At 41.6% G+C, this 13,842-nt stretch overlaps 1 protein-coding gene and 1 long non-coding RNA gene across 2 annotated transcripts in view; one reads left to right on the forward strand and one right to left on the reverse strand.

The window, feature by feature from the left end:
• Positions 1-700: 700 nt before the first annotated feature.
• Positions 701-6,129, reverse strand: S1pr1 (sphingosine-1-phosphate receptor 1). Its single transcript, XM_047523909.1, has 2 exons — positions 5,824-6,129; positions 701-4,197 (listed from the first exon to the last, which is right to left on the reverse strand). The coding sequence occupies exon 2, from the start codon at positions 4,029-4,031 to the stop codon at positions 2,886-2,888; it is 1,146 nt and encodes a 381-aa protein (XP_047379865.1). The 5' UTR covers positions 4,032-4,197; positions 5,824-6,129; the 3' UTR covers positions 701-2,885.
• Positions 6,130-6,338: 209 nt separating this feature from the next.
• LOC124962462 (uncharacterized) overlaps positions 6,339-13,842 on the forward strand; it is a 50,075-nt gene continuing 42,571 nt past the window's right edge. Inside the window, exon 1 of the long non-coding RNA XR_007104482.1 lies at positions 6,339-6,619. This is a non-coding gene — a long non-coding RNA (uncharacterized LOC124962462). The remainder of the gene's footprint in view (positions 6,620-13,842) is intronic.

Raw genomic sequence — 13,842 nt, forward strand, 5'->3', positions numbered from 1 at the left:
CTCAGTGTCACATCCCAGAATATATGCAATTAAAGCCAGATATTCATGTTGGGATAAAACCAAGGATACCCTCATCTTAGCCCTATGCTTTTAGGCCACATCTGTCCAGGAAAATTAAAACCCATCACTCTCCAACTCTCTCAGAATGAAAGGCACTGCCTGGAGTTTCCAGGGACAATGCTCATCTAATCACTGGATGTGCTCACAGGTGGGCAAGTGAGTGGTCCTCCCTGTCGCCAGTGAACTCCCCCTTCCCCAGTATGGCCAGCTGCCCTACTCCATCTTCCCCCATGCTGTGAGTCACCACAGTGCTTGTGAAGATAAGCCCAGAGTATGAACATTTTATCATTCACTGAAACACAAAAGGGACACACTTTTCCATTATGCTGGACGCGGTAATGGAAGCTTTAGGAAGTGAGTGTAACATGAACTCATTCCTTCCGCTTCAGCAGACAGATGGATAGAGACATTCCAGTTTGTTTCCAGCCTTTTGTCTTCAGAGCATTTTTGGCATTTCCTTCAGGAAACTGGAGGTTGTGACCTAAGGTTTCCTTAGTGAACACACTTCTGTTTCCCACAGTTAACCTTACCCAGAAATGACATCTACTCTATTAGGTGAGGTTTATCTTCATGTCCCAACTGTGTCCTGTGCATATTCAATGACACTTGAAAGCACAAATTCTGAGAGTAACAATAGGGCTGAAGAGCCAAACACACCAAAATACCTTTATTTAATCCCATTAAAGATGACAATAATAACAAAATGAGAATTAGCAATTACAAAAGTCTGTGATGCTTATAAATTACCCTTGCTTTAATTTTATAGTTGGAGACATTAATAACTAAGAATGTTAACTCTTTCAAATATAATGAACAGAAAGTTTTCCAATAAAAGGTGCTATGATATTCAACCTTCGTTCTACAACTTGCTACTTCACTGATACAGTATATTCCCATATTGCTCAGAAGACAGGCTGGGGAATCCAAAAGTGTCCTCAAAAATTAAGTGACTCAATATTATATCCCATATCCATATTCCCACCTCCCCAGCATGTTGGTGAAAGCCAAGAACATACACTTCTGTTAATCAGTTTAAATTGGTCATTGTGGTTCATAATTTAAATTAGATTGACCATCACATTGTTAATTCTTAAAAAAGAAAAAAAAAGTTTTTAGGACAGAATTATTGTACTTAATTTGGTTTGGCTTTAATGTAATTTAAAGCTCAATTAGGTTTACTTGCCAATGTGGTATTCAGAAGATTGGTGGTTTTTCTCATTCTTAAGACTCTTCAATGTGAGCTTACCAAGTTTCTCTTCCTGAAAAAGATAGTGGTTTCTAAACAAACCACATTTTTTTTTCACACCCTAGTTTATCAGAGTAAAGTCTTTAAAGAATAACAGAAATTTGCCCTTCCACTTTGATTCCAAAGAGCCACATAAGTCAAAGAGAATATCTCAATAATGATTTTTAAAAATGCTCTTCACAAAGAGATCTTTAAAAAAGATCAGTTTATTAATGTTTAAAAGTTGATAAAGCTATGTGCAAAATAATCCACAAAGTCAGAAACCTATTAAATACTATATTTTAAAAACAACAAGACATTTCTTGGTTTAATTGCACTCAAAAACCATACTAATGAGACAGTAATATATTTTTTATTCTTTGTAACATTTATACACATATTCAATTACTACCTAATGAACAGCTATACTGAAAAACTTCTGGTGTTCCCTATCAGTTAAAGTAATGCTTTTAAGGGCACAAGAGGGTGGTATTTTCTTAAGAAATACACATTCAATGGTGTTAACACAGGTTAGGAAAAAAATCCAATGAAACGACCTCTGCGGAAAACAAATACATTCAAAAATCATAAAGAGTACTTTTAACACAACAAAATACAACCATCCTGTTGGTTGGAATGACTCATACAACACTCTGAAATAAACATCACAAAAGTGCCAAAGACAGATGCTGTATTTGTTAGACAAGGTCAAGAAACTCTCTTGGTTTACAAAAGTTAACTCCCAGTTTTCACCTTGTTTTGTCGGTTTCTCCCTTGACAGTAAGGATCTTGGTTGATATCATTTAGATAAAGTAGACTTCCTTATACTGATTACAGTCACAATGGATATGACACTCTAACACATTTCATTGGAAAGATGTTTAAAAAAAAAAAAAAAACAAAGTGACTTCAATCTAACACCAAGAAAACGGATCCAGCTTATGTGGAAACTTTGGCCTCAACAAATGAAATTGCTTTACATCTTCAAACCATTTCTATCTCCTCACAGCCTACCTACTCAACACAGCCTTCCTGCTACAGAAGGTCAAGAAAAGGACCAGGGCACAACCTCTACTCTGAGGAAGGCCAGGTAGTTACAATATAAAGTAAAAGGATCTCCAGGAGGGGTGTGAACGGGGAGGGGAGGGTGAGTTATGCAGAGCCTCCCTAGACAAGCAGAAGTGCACACATTCACTTGGGTTTGAAACTACAGTGAAAGAAAACATCTTCTGCTTACAACTCCAGACAAAGAGAAGCTTTCACATGGGGACTTTAGTCTTTGAGGAGGGGCCAAATGAACCCTTCAGGAGCTTGACAATGCTAGACCTTTGGCTCAGTGCAAAATCAAAGCTCCAGGGGAATAGGAAATAGGCTCCAGGCAGGGACCTGATCTCCACCCTTCCCAGTGCATTGTTCACAGGAACTAAACACCCACCACCACCCTGCACCACCGGGCTGTTCAGATTCTCCCCCTCCCTCCCTTTCTCCAGCTCTCAGCAGCTCCTTCCTGGCAGCAGTTGAGGCCCAGAGCCCTTTTTGAAATACTGGGGTGGTGGGTGACCACGTAAGAGCACTTCCCTAGGATCGGCAGCATTCAGCTTTAGGAAGAAGAGTTGACGTTTCCAGAAGACATAATGGTCTCTGGGTTGTCTCCATCGTCCTTCTGAGGGTGGGAGGAGTTGTCCGATTTACTACGGCTGAATTCCATACCAGCGATGATGGGTCGCTTGAATTTGCCGGTGGAGTCTCCACTGGGGCACTTGCAACAAGACATGATCCGGATAAAGGCCCGGCGCATCTCCTTGTTGGTCAGAGTGTAAATGATGGGGTTAGTGCCAGAGTTGAGCACTGCCAACACCAAGAAGTACTCTGCTTTGAAGAGGATGTTGCAGGTCTTCACCTTGCAGCCCACATCCAACAGAAGCAAGATGAAAAGGGGTGCCCAGCAGGCGATGAAGACGCTCAGGACAATAATCACTGTCTTCAGCAATGCCAGTGATTTCTCGGAGCTGCGGCTGGCCTTGGAAATGTTTTTGCGGAAGGTAAGACGGCGGCTTCGAGTCCTGACCAAGGAGTAGATCCTGCAGTATAGAATGACGATGGAGAGCAAGAGAAGAGTGAAGACTGTGGTGCAAAAGAGGATATAGTGCTTGTGGTAGAGCGGCAGCACGGTGGAGCAGCTGGACAGTGTGCTGATGCAGTTCCAGCCCATGATGGGCAGTCCGCCCAGGATGAGTGAGATGACCCAGCAGGCGCTGATCAGCAGGAAGGAGCGGGAGCTGTTGCTGCCATTGTGAAGTTTCATCTTCAGCATGGTGATATAGCGCTCAATGGCAATGGCTAGGAGGCTAAACACCGAGGCTGATAGGGCCACAAACATACTCCCTTCCCTCAGAAACCACTGGGCCGGGGTGAGCTTGTAGGTGGTGGCGCCAGACAACAGCAGGTTTGCTGTGTAGGCCACTCCTGCCAACAGGTCTGAGAGGGCCAGGTTACCAATAAAATAGTACATGGGCCGATGGAACTTCTTGGTTTTCCAAATGGTCAGCAAGACAAAGATGTTCTCCAGAATGATGCAGCAGCAGATGAGAATGAACACCACCGAAGTCAGTTTAATGCCATTGTCGTCGGGGCTAATATTCAGCTTTCCCGTGTAATTGTAATGCCGGACTATGATATCATAGTTGACATAGTCGGAGACCGAGCTGCGGAGGGCCTTGACTACCGGGATGCTGGTGGACACCATGGTGCTGCCCAGTGTCCCCCCAGGAACCCGGAGGTGGCACTTCTCCAGATGAACGCTAGAGGGCGAGGGCGAGCGGGCCTTCACTCGCTGCGGGGGTGATTCTGTAAGAGATCCAGGCTTTTTGTGTAACTTTTCCTTGGTTGGAGAGGGCCTCCGAAACTGCAGCCTTAAACAAGTCACAAAAAGGAGAGAGTCAGGGGAAAAACCACAGCACACTAGCAAAATTCATTCTAGCTAAGGCATTGCTCCAGTTTTGTTATTACTGCTATTTTAAGAAAACCTGGGGAGAGTGCAGGGAATATATATATTTATATACATATAGATATATATTTTAGAAATCAAATTATTTCTGAAAGACGAGAGAGGAAGAAGAAAGAGAGTAAGAAAAAATCAGCCAGGCTAAAAACTTCAACTGGATGAATGGAAAAGTCTCTCTATGTTCACATACTCTCAAATTGAGATGGGAAATCTAGAGAAGTGCACCCAGTAACTCCATTCCCGGCCCCCAGCTCTCACCCTTCAGCTTCTCAACTCCCGATAACCCGGGATTCTCTGAAATGTTCATCAGTTCAGCTGCTTGCTCACACCAGCAGCCCATAATTTCTACCCAAAGAGACCCAACTGGCAAATCTCAGGACAGAAACCTACACCTGGGTCCCCTCACCCCACCCCACCTCACCCCACCCCAACTTAAAGAGAAGAGCACCACCTCCTAATTGCCATGCAAGAAAGTAGATTTGCACGAAAATCATTTGACAGCATAAGCCATTTTCTGGGCTCTATTAATAACCCTCTGGGAGCAGGTGTGCTGAGGGTCCGAGGGCGTAGTGAGGTGTGGGCCGCCAGGCGCGCCCCAGCTCTGCGGTAAACAGGAAAGCTCAGCGCCTCCGTGAAGCAACTGCCTATTCTTTCTTCTTCTCCCCATCCCCCCTGCAAGCCCAGTGCAAGTAAAGGTATTCAGTAAAAACCATTCATAAGAGATTGCAGTAAATCCCAGAAGTTTCATACGTTGATTGCCTAAGTATTTTCAGTTTAGCCAACACACGTACAAACACAAACGAGAAGTTATACTACTAATGACAATACATGCCACCACATTTCTAAGTTCAGGGGGCAAAGCTACTACTCTCAGAAACAAACAGACGTATGATGTGCATTGCTAAACTGGCGTGGGCAATTTTAGTTAGTGCCGTCCCCACAAAGCGCTGCCTCCTCTCGTAGAACCAGAAAGTGTGAAGGAACGGCACAATGCATTAGTCTGCATAAGTCTACTTTTAAGTCGTTTAAATGTTTCAAAGTAACGCAGCAATATGACTTTTTCTAAGTGAAATAATAGAAGCAGGAGCAATCCCGGCAGCTTCCCGGTCAGCCAGGCTGGTCGCGTTTCCCCCATCCTAACTCTATACCTTTCTCAGAAGCAGTGCAAGTTTAAACCATCACCCCTGTCCCCATATTCTTTGTCTATAGGGTTTCTAAAAATAAGCGTCTTCTCTTTCTTCTGAAGAACCGCAACTTCCATCCCCCGCCCCCACCAGTCAGTTCTACATTTAGGGATTAATCCTTTTCCAAACTCCATAAATCACCGGTGCCCCAAGAACAATTCGATCAAGTTGGGCTCCATAGCAGCCCAGAAGTAAGTTCTTTCAGGGCCCAGAGATGAATGTTTTCAAAGTTTTTGTTTGTTTCGTTCAGGCTTAAAAATTCGTTTCGGCCACCTAGGCCCTCCGGCAGCAGCACTTCTCCACGCTCCCAGCCATCGCTGGCCAGAGCCCGAACGGTTCTTGCCCCCTACCTCGCTCAGGCAGGACGAAGTTGCGTTAGAAAAGCTCCGGGTATGCACCGCGCACTCCGCATCTTGCCGCTGCCCCAGACTGACTGCACTCTGCTTTCGCAAAGTTACTGGAGTCCGGGACCCTCCCTCCGCAGCCGTGCACTCCAATGGCCAGCCCCGCTCGCTGCTGCCCGCGCCAGTCTGCAAGGCAAAGTCGCCGAGCGCCACGCCGAGGCAGGGTGGCTTCCTTTAGGAGGAGGTTGGGAGGGGTTAATGCCTTAACCCTTCACGCCCTCTGAGGGCTGGGGGCCCCCGGATCTGGGCTGCTGGGACACACCGTCCAGGAAAGAGCTGGGGCAAAAGTAAATAATGAAATAAAAAAGAACCCTTCCCGCTGCTTCCCCAAGCAGCAGCGAATCTTAAACACACACACACACACACACACACACACACAGGGGCGGGGGGGAAGGGGCGGAGCCTAGTATCCCCTAAATTCTAATATAGAAGTCATGCCCCTCGCCAGCAATCCACCACTCTCAGACGATGGAGAGGGCTCATCCAAGCCCACGGAAAAGAGGAGGCGGGAACCTTTAGGAAACTTTTCTCCCGACAAGACAGAGGGGCAGAAGACGACCCAACGTCTCATAGTGCACCTCCCCGGTCCCTAGCTTCGCAGCCCTTGGTCGATCCAAGTGTCCCTAGTTTGTGGCCAGCAGCCCCTAGGGCCACTTCCGCGCGGGCAGGGGAAAAAGAAGCCGCTGCCCAGGGAGTTCCACTCGCGCTCTAGGGAACAGAGGCTGAGACAGGACTTTCAGAGGTATGGAGGGGGCTAGAAGCCAGAAAGGGAGAATGGACCGGAATAATCCTGTACTCTTCGTTACCCTTCCAGCCCTGATCCCGGTGAAGCCTAGAAACTTGCGGTCTAAGGGGCTGAAAGTGGCTTACCCCGGTGTATAGTAAAATGGGACAGCATGGGGCTTGGTGTTGGGCGGGAGTTCCCCTCATTCAACTGGGCGCAAAGACAGACAGTGTGTCCCAGATTCTAGCCAACAGTGAGGCCTTTGAGGAGGTGGGCTGCTGCCCGGTCTTAAAAGGGTTAGAAAATTTGGGAGGCTCTGGAATTCTCAAAGGGGAAGAGCCTCCCGGCCCAGCCAAGTAAAGCCTCCGCAACTACCCAGCTCACTGCGGGTGCCCTTCTCTCTCTTTGCATTTGGGAGACAACCCAGAAAGCCTTGAATCTCAATATTTGCACCTCTCCCAACCTTTTCTTTTGCTTATATAATACTTAAGAACGTGCATCTGAGAGTTAGTATTCCATCAGATTTGCCTGACTGGCAAGCTCAGGGTCTGCCCTGCCCTACTGCTATTGTTTTTTGTTTCTTGCGGTACTGGGGATTGAACCCAGGGACGCTTCTGCCATTGAGCTACCTCAACCCTTTCTATTTTATTTTGAGACAGATTTTTCACTATGTTGTCCAGGCTGCCCACGAACTTGTGATCCTCCTGCCTCAACCTTCCTAGTAGCTGGATTTACAGGTGCCACCACAACCGGCTGCCTTGCCCAAAAAAAAAAAAAGAAAGAAAGAAAGAAAGAAAGAAAAGAAAGAAAGAAAGAAAGAGAGAGAGAGAGAGAGAAAAGAGGTTTCCACCCTGTCTCTGCTCCCACCGCTTTCCCATCCCAGCAGATGTGAACTATGTGAACAGTTTCCACAGTACAGTTTCAATTGACAGACACACCCTGTACCTGAATGACTCAGAAGGACGCTTAATGAATAAACAACAGACCCCTGGCTTCTGGGATTTTATGAGTTGGTTTAAAAAAAAAAAAAAAGTTAATTCACAGTCACCTTAAAATCCACATCAGCAACATAGCACCCAACACACACCCACAAATTCAGTAGCATGAGCTTACAAAATGGAAATTAAGATAACAGAACTCCAGACTCCAGAATATACTGAATGGGTTTAAAGACTTACTTCATTTGAGAGGGGAGAGATGTGGTGTCTGTCCAGCCAGTAAAAGTGAGGAATTAGAGATGTCTCACACACTGGGGTTAACTGAGTTCTTTATAGGGAAAAAAATTGTAGTGAATCATGCACCTGGACAGAAGCAAGCATGTGGCAGACTGACACTACTGCTGTGTGAAGCAAGCAAGCACTGCTGGCCGTTTTATCCACAAAGGAAATGCCACTCAGCTTAAGTTAACTGTAGATTTCTCAGCTAAGGAGTAGTAGAAATGGGTTCCACCATTTACCTACTGCAGACCTCTGGTCTCCTAGCTTAATGTCATAATCAATAAGCAATTAAGGAATTGAAATGTGTGTTATTAAAAAGAAGTAGTTCTCTTTATTTAAAGTCTTAAACTTGTACTAATTTCTGAGTATATATATCTACACAATTATATGAAAGAATACTAGTGAATGTCCTCTTAAAACTAGTTAGTTTTACTGTGTATGTATATTACGTGTATATACATGTAGGGCTGAAGGTTCAGCTCAGTGGTAGAGTGCTTGCCTAATACACTCAAGGCCCTGTGTTCCATCCCCAGCACTGCTTGCCTTTAAACCTTTCATTGTTTGCCTACGATATATAATGAAAAGTTGTTCTTTTAGTATTTGTGTACCAGATTCTAAGTGTTACACATGTTAATTCATTTAGCCCTTACAGTTTAATTCCTATAAGTTAGGTAGAATTATTATCCTAATTTTACAAATAAGGAAACTGAGTCCCAGACATATTAAGCATGTTGGTTAATGTGGGATATAACCATAGACAGGCTGCAGACTCTTAACCACTACTCCAAACCACCAAGATAAACCTCAAGTGTGAGAGAATTACGTGGGGGAAATAAGTCCCTTTAGTTGTGAATACTATTCACAACAACATTCAAAATTGATCCAATGTTTTAAGAGCTAATGATTTTTTGTAGTATTTTGCTAAAGATTATTTAGTAATATTTTGCTGATGATTGTTTAGTAATATTCACCCTTAGTTCACATCTATGAGATATAAAATGTGATGGTCACTCAGGCAAAATTAGAAAGTAGGTAAAGCTATTTCCAGGGATGATATCTCTGTCAATTCTAGGTCTCTATTCCCTATACACCTCTCCCATTGCTTTCAAGGGAGCCCCTAAGAATCGCATCCTCAAGTTATCTCCTGGATACTAGTCCAGCTCTTTTTTCTGCCACTGCCTAGAAGTCAAACCTAATGATTCTACCTTATTGCTCATCCCAAGGTTACATCTGATGCCTGGTTCACATCAAGATTACTCCATTCCAAATTTCTGATCCCAAAACAGCTTCACTATTCTTTATGCATGTTTTGGTGTTTCTCTTTAAGGACTGGCAGATAAAATACCATGTATCTTTGTGGGCATAAACTTAAGAACATTTTTAACTGCAATCCAAGGGTAACTGGGTAAGTTGTATTTTTATTTGCTCAATCTGGCAACTCTACTCTTTCCTAATTGTTCCAGTCACTTTGCAACTCCCGACCTCAATGCCCAGTAAAGATCCAATCCTACCCTTACTCATTTATCCACAGGAAAATTACCAGCCTCCTACTTCATTAAGAAAACACTATGAAACACCCCAACTTCCCTCCCCTCCAAGTTTCAGCTTAATAGCTTCACCCAGCCTTACCTCCTTCCCACCTAGTTCAGAAGTGAAAAGACTGTTCCATAAAGCCATACTCTTGCTTGTATCACCATGCTGCATCTTCCAAACTTTCTAAGATTTACTCAGCTCAGTAGTTCCTTGTCTCTTCTACTTTCAATCCTTGGTTTTTGATGACTTTTTACCTTCAGCTTACATAAATATTTGTTTCCCCTACTGAAAACTCACTGTCTTCCCTCATCCTAGCACCCACTACCTCTGTTCTTGATTGCCAACGCTCAAAACTGCATAGAGAAAGATGCTTGAGTCTTGGAACCAGACAGACTAGGGTCCTGGGTCTTAATGCTGCCAGTTCCAAGCACTGTGACTTGGGGCAATTTCCTTTATCTTCCCTGAGCCTATATTCTCATCTCTAAAATGGGATAACATTTCTTTAAGTCACTCTGTGAGGATTGCTGCTACATATATGTAAAAAGTTCCTCAGAGTACAGAGAAAATGCTGCACCTGCCCCCCACCTCTACCTCTACCTCTGTTGTAGTCATTTCTTTCATTATCTTGCTTTTCCAATTTCAATTCACCTTCCCTTTTGATTTCTAAATAAAATTAATCCATTAAACAAACTAATCCATGCACATCATTCAAAAAATAAATAAATAAAATAGCACAAACTTGCCAGGAAGCCTATCAGTCCTCAAAGATTTACCTGATCCTCCAGTCCTCCTAATCACTACACAGTCTTCTTGATGCTTCTTCTGCAAGTCTCTAAATTCCGAATTTTATACTTCTATAACTGCATCATCCATTTTAGACCATATCTATAGATTTTCTACCATTCTGGAAGTGCATTAACTTCTTACTCTTTGCTTGTTTTTTTATTTTGTTTTTGGTATTAGAGATTGAACCTAGAGATGCTTTACCATGGAGCTACATACCCAGCCCTTTTGTATTTTTTATTTTGAAACAAGGTCTTGCTAAATTGCCAAGGCTGGACTTGAACCTGTGATCTTCCTGCCTCAACCTCCTGAGTCACTGGGATTACAGGCATGTGCCACTGCACTCAGCAATTTACTTATTCTAAAGAAACATGCTTGTGTTATACATTTTTAAATCCTTTCATGTCTGATATTTTAGCAATTCTATCCTTACAATCCACTGCTGTTTTGGCTATGGTATTAGAAGTTGTAAGTAACTTTCTCTGAGAATTTTAGAGGCAATACTCCTTTCTCTTTTTATTTCTAGAGTTACTGATAAAAAGTCTAAAGCGATTCTGGTTCCAAAATCTCCCATGTGTACTTCTATCCACTATCTGCCTATTAGTGTTTTTAGAATCTTGTTTTAGAATGACAGGATGAGATGCCTTGGAATTTCCAAGTGCTTTGCAGTTCTGGTAATCATCTGAAATTATCTCTTCAATAACTTCATCTTCTCTTTTTGTCCTCTCCTTCCAGAATTCCCACTATTCAGATTGTAGTTTCCTCATATTTTAATGACCATTTTCCTTTATTTTTTCTTCTTGTTTCTAAGAGATTTGTCAATTTTCTAAGCTGGAATGGGTATATTGGCCCTTATCCTGTTACACAGGGTGGAGATGGAAGACTGGAAGTTTGGATGTTTATTTTAATTTAAATAATTATATTTAAAAATCAACAGAAAAATGAATTAAAAGTGAGATAATGAAAGCATTAAATATAGTGAGGTTATAAAGAAGGGGATGTAGGAAACATTACCTCACTACTACAGTGGATACTTTACGGTCAGGCTTTATATTTTTAGATCAGCTTTTGCCACCTCTTTCAGAAATACCAGAGGCGCCGGGTGCAGTGGCACATGCCTGTAATTCCAGTGACTCGGGAGGCTGAGACAGGAGAATCTCGAGTTCAAAGTCAGTCTCAGCAACCGCGAGGCTAAGCAACTCAGTGAGACCTTGTCTCTTTTGTATTTTGTATTTGTATTTTGTATAAAATACAAAATAGGGCTGGGGATGTGGCTCAGTGGTTGAGTGCCCCTGAGTTCAATCCCTGGTACCCAACCCCCCCAAAAAGAAAGAAATACCAGAAGCTTCTAATTCTTGATCTTATTTGAGGATACATAATGGGAATTTAGTTTGTTTCTAGGTTCCACTTCCTGCTGGTTGATATTACAATTTTTTATGGTTGGGCCAGCCAGTTACACTCATTTGTTCTACGAAGTTTTCTTACTATTGTTGAGTTTAGAAGGATATGTGAATGAAATTGACAGTTACTTTCATATGATTATTAGCCATCAATTACAGAAATAGTTTTCAATATTACTTCAACTGATTCCAGTAAGTTGGAAAATCTAGAAGAAATAGATAAATGTCTAGACACATAAAACCTACCAAAATTGATTGAGAGGTTATAAAAAAAAATCTAAACATACTAACAAAAACAGTGAGACAGAAGCAGTAAAAAAGTCTCCCAAAAGAGAGAAGCCCAGAACTGGATGGATTCACTGCTGAATTTTTACCACACCTTTAAAGAAGCACTAATATCGGTGCTCTTCCAATTATTCCATTAAAAAGAAAGGGAAGAATTGCTTCCAAATTCATTCTACAAAGCCAGTAACACACTGACACCAAAACCAGATAAAAACACAACAAAAAAAGAAAATTACAGACCAATATATTTGAACATAGATGCAAAATCCTCAAAATAATAGGTGGAAACCGAATTAAACAGCACATTTAAAAAGATCCTGTACCATATCAAGTTGATCTCATTCCAGAAATGCAAAGATGGTTTACATTCACAAATCAATAAATATAATACACTGCATAGATGGGGTCAAGGATAAAAATCACATGAGCATCTTGATAAATGCAGAAAAAGCCTTAAATAAAATTCAGCATATCTTCTTGATAAAAACCCTAAATAAACTAGGTATAAAAGGACCTACCTCAACATAATAAAGTATATGTCAAATCCAAAACAGGATCATATTGAATGTGGAAAAACTGAGAACATTTCCTCTAAACTCAGAAATGAGACAAGGATGTAGTTTCATCACTCCTATTCAGTATAATAATTAAAAATTTAGTCAAAGCAATTAAGCAAGAGGAAAACAATAAAAAGAATACAAACAAAAAAGGGAGAAGTCAAATTCCTATTTGTAGATATGATCCTATTCTTAGAAGACCCTAAAGACTCTACCAGAAGACTTAGGTCTGATAAACAAATTCAGCAAAACAGCAGGATACAAAACAACATAAAAAATCAACAGCTTTTCTATACACCAAAAACAAACTCACTGAGCAAGAAATCAGAAAAACAATTCCATTTATAATAACTTCCAAAAAAGCAAAATACCTAGGAATAAACCTAACCAACAAGGTAAAAGACCTCTACAATGAAAATTACAGAACACTAAAGAAAGAAATCGAAGAAGACACTACAAGAGGAAAAGGCCTCCAATGTTTATAGATTGACAGAATTAATATGGTTACAAATTACCAAAAGCTATTATAGACTCAATGCAATTCCCATCAAAATATCAATTAAATTCTTCACAACTAAAAAAAAAAATCCTAAAACTCATATGGAAGCACAAAAACATCCAGAATTGCTAAAGCAATCTTGAACAAAAAGAGGTATCACAATATCCAATTTCAAAATATATTACCAAGTAACAAAAACAGCATGGTACTGTCATGAAAATAGACATTTAGACCAATGGAATAAAATAGAGGACACAGAAATAAATCCACAAAGCTTCAATCATCTGATTACTTGACAAAGGTGCCAAAAATATACATTGGATGAAAGACAGTCTCTTTACTTACTTATTTCATACCGGGGATTGAACCTAGGAAACCTCTACCACTACCTACACCCCAAGCCCATTTTATTTTTAATTTTGAGAAAGAATCTCATTTAGTCACCTAGGCTGGACTCAAACTTGCCATCCTTCCTGCCTCAGTCTCCCAAGTTGCTGGGATTCAACTGTGAACCACTATGCTTGACTAAAACAGCCTCTTTAATAGATGGTACTGGGAAAATTGGACATCCACATGTAGAAGATTGAATCTAAATTCCTATCTCTCACCTTGTACAAAAATCAACTCAAAATGAATCAAAGACCTAAATACAAGATCTGACAGTTTGAAACAGTTAAAAGAAAACTATAGGGGAAATACTTGAAGATATAGGTAGGGTTAAGTTATACTACAGAACTATGGTAACAAAAACGGCATAGTATCGGCTCCAAAACAGATGTGTAGACCAGTGGCACAGAACAGAAGACCCAGAGACAAACCCACATAAATAAAGCTGCTCATACGAGACAAAGGTGCCATAAGCATATATTGGAGAAAAGACAGCCTCTTGAACAAACAATGCTGGGAAAACTGAAAACCCATATGTAGCAAAAGGAACTTAAAACCCTACCTCCCACCCTGCTCAAAA

This window comes from Sciurus carolinensis, chromosome 1 (assembly GCF_902686445.1).
Source record: "Sciurus carolinensis chromosome 1, mSciCar1.2, whole genome shotgun sequence".
Lineage (NCBI taxonomy): Eukaryota > Metazoa > Chordata > Mammalia > Rodentia > Sciuridae > Sciurus > Sciurus carolinensis.

Coding starts and splice junctions, on each gene's coding strand:
- S1pr1 (XM_047523909.1), bottom strand. CDS start 4,031: ATGGTGTCCACCAGCATCCCGGTAGTCAAGGCCCTCCGCAGCTCGGTC.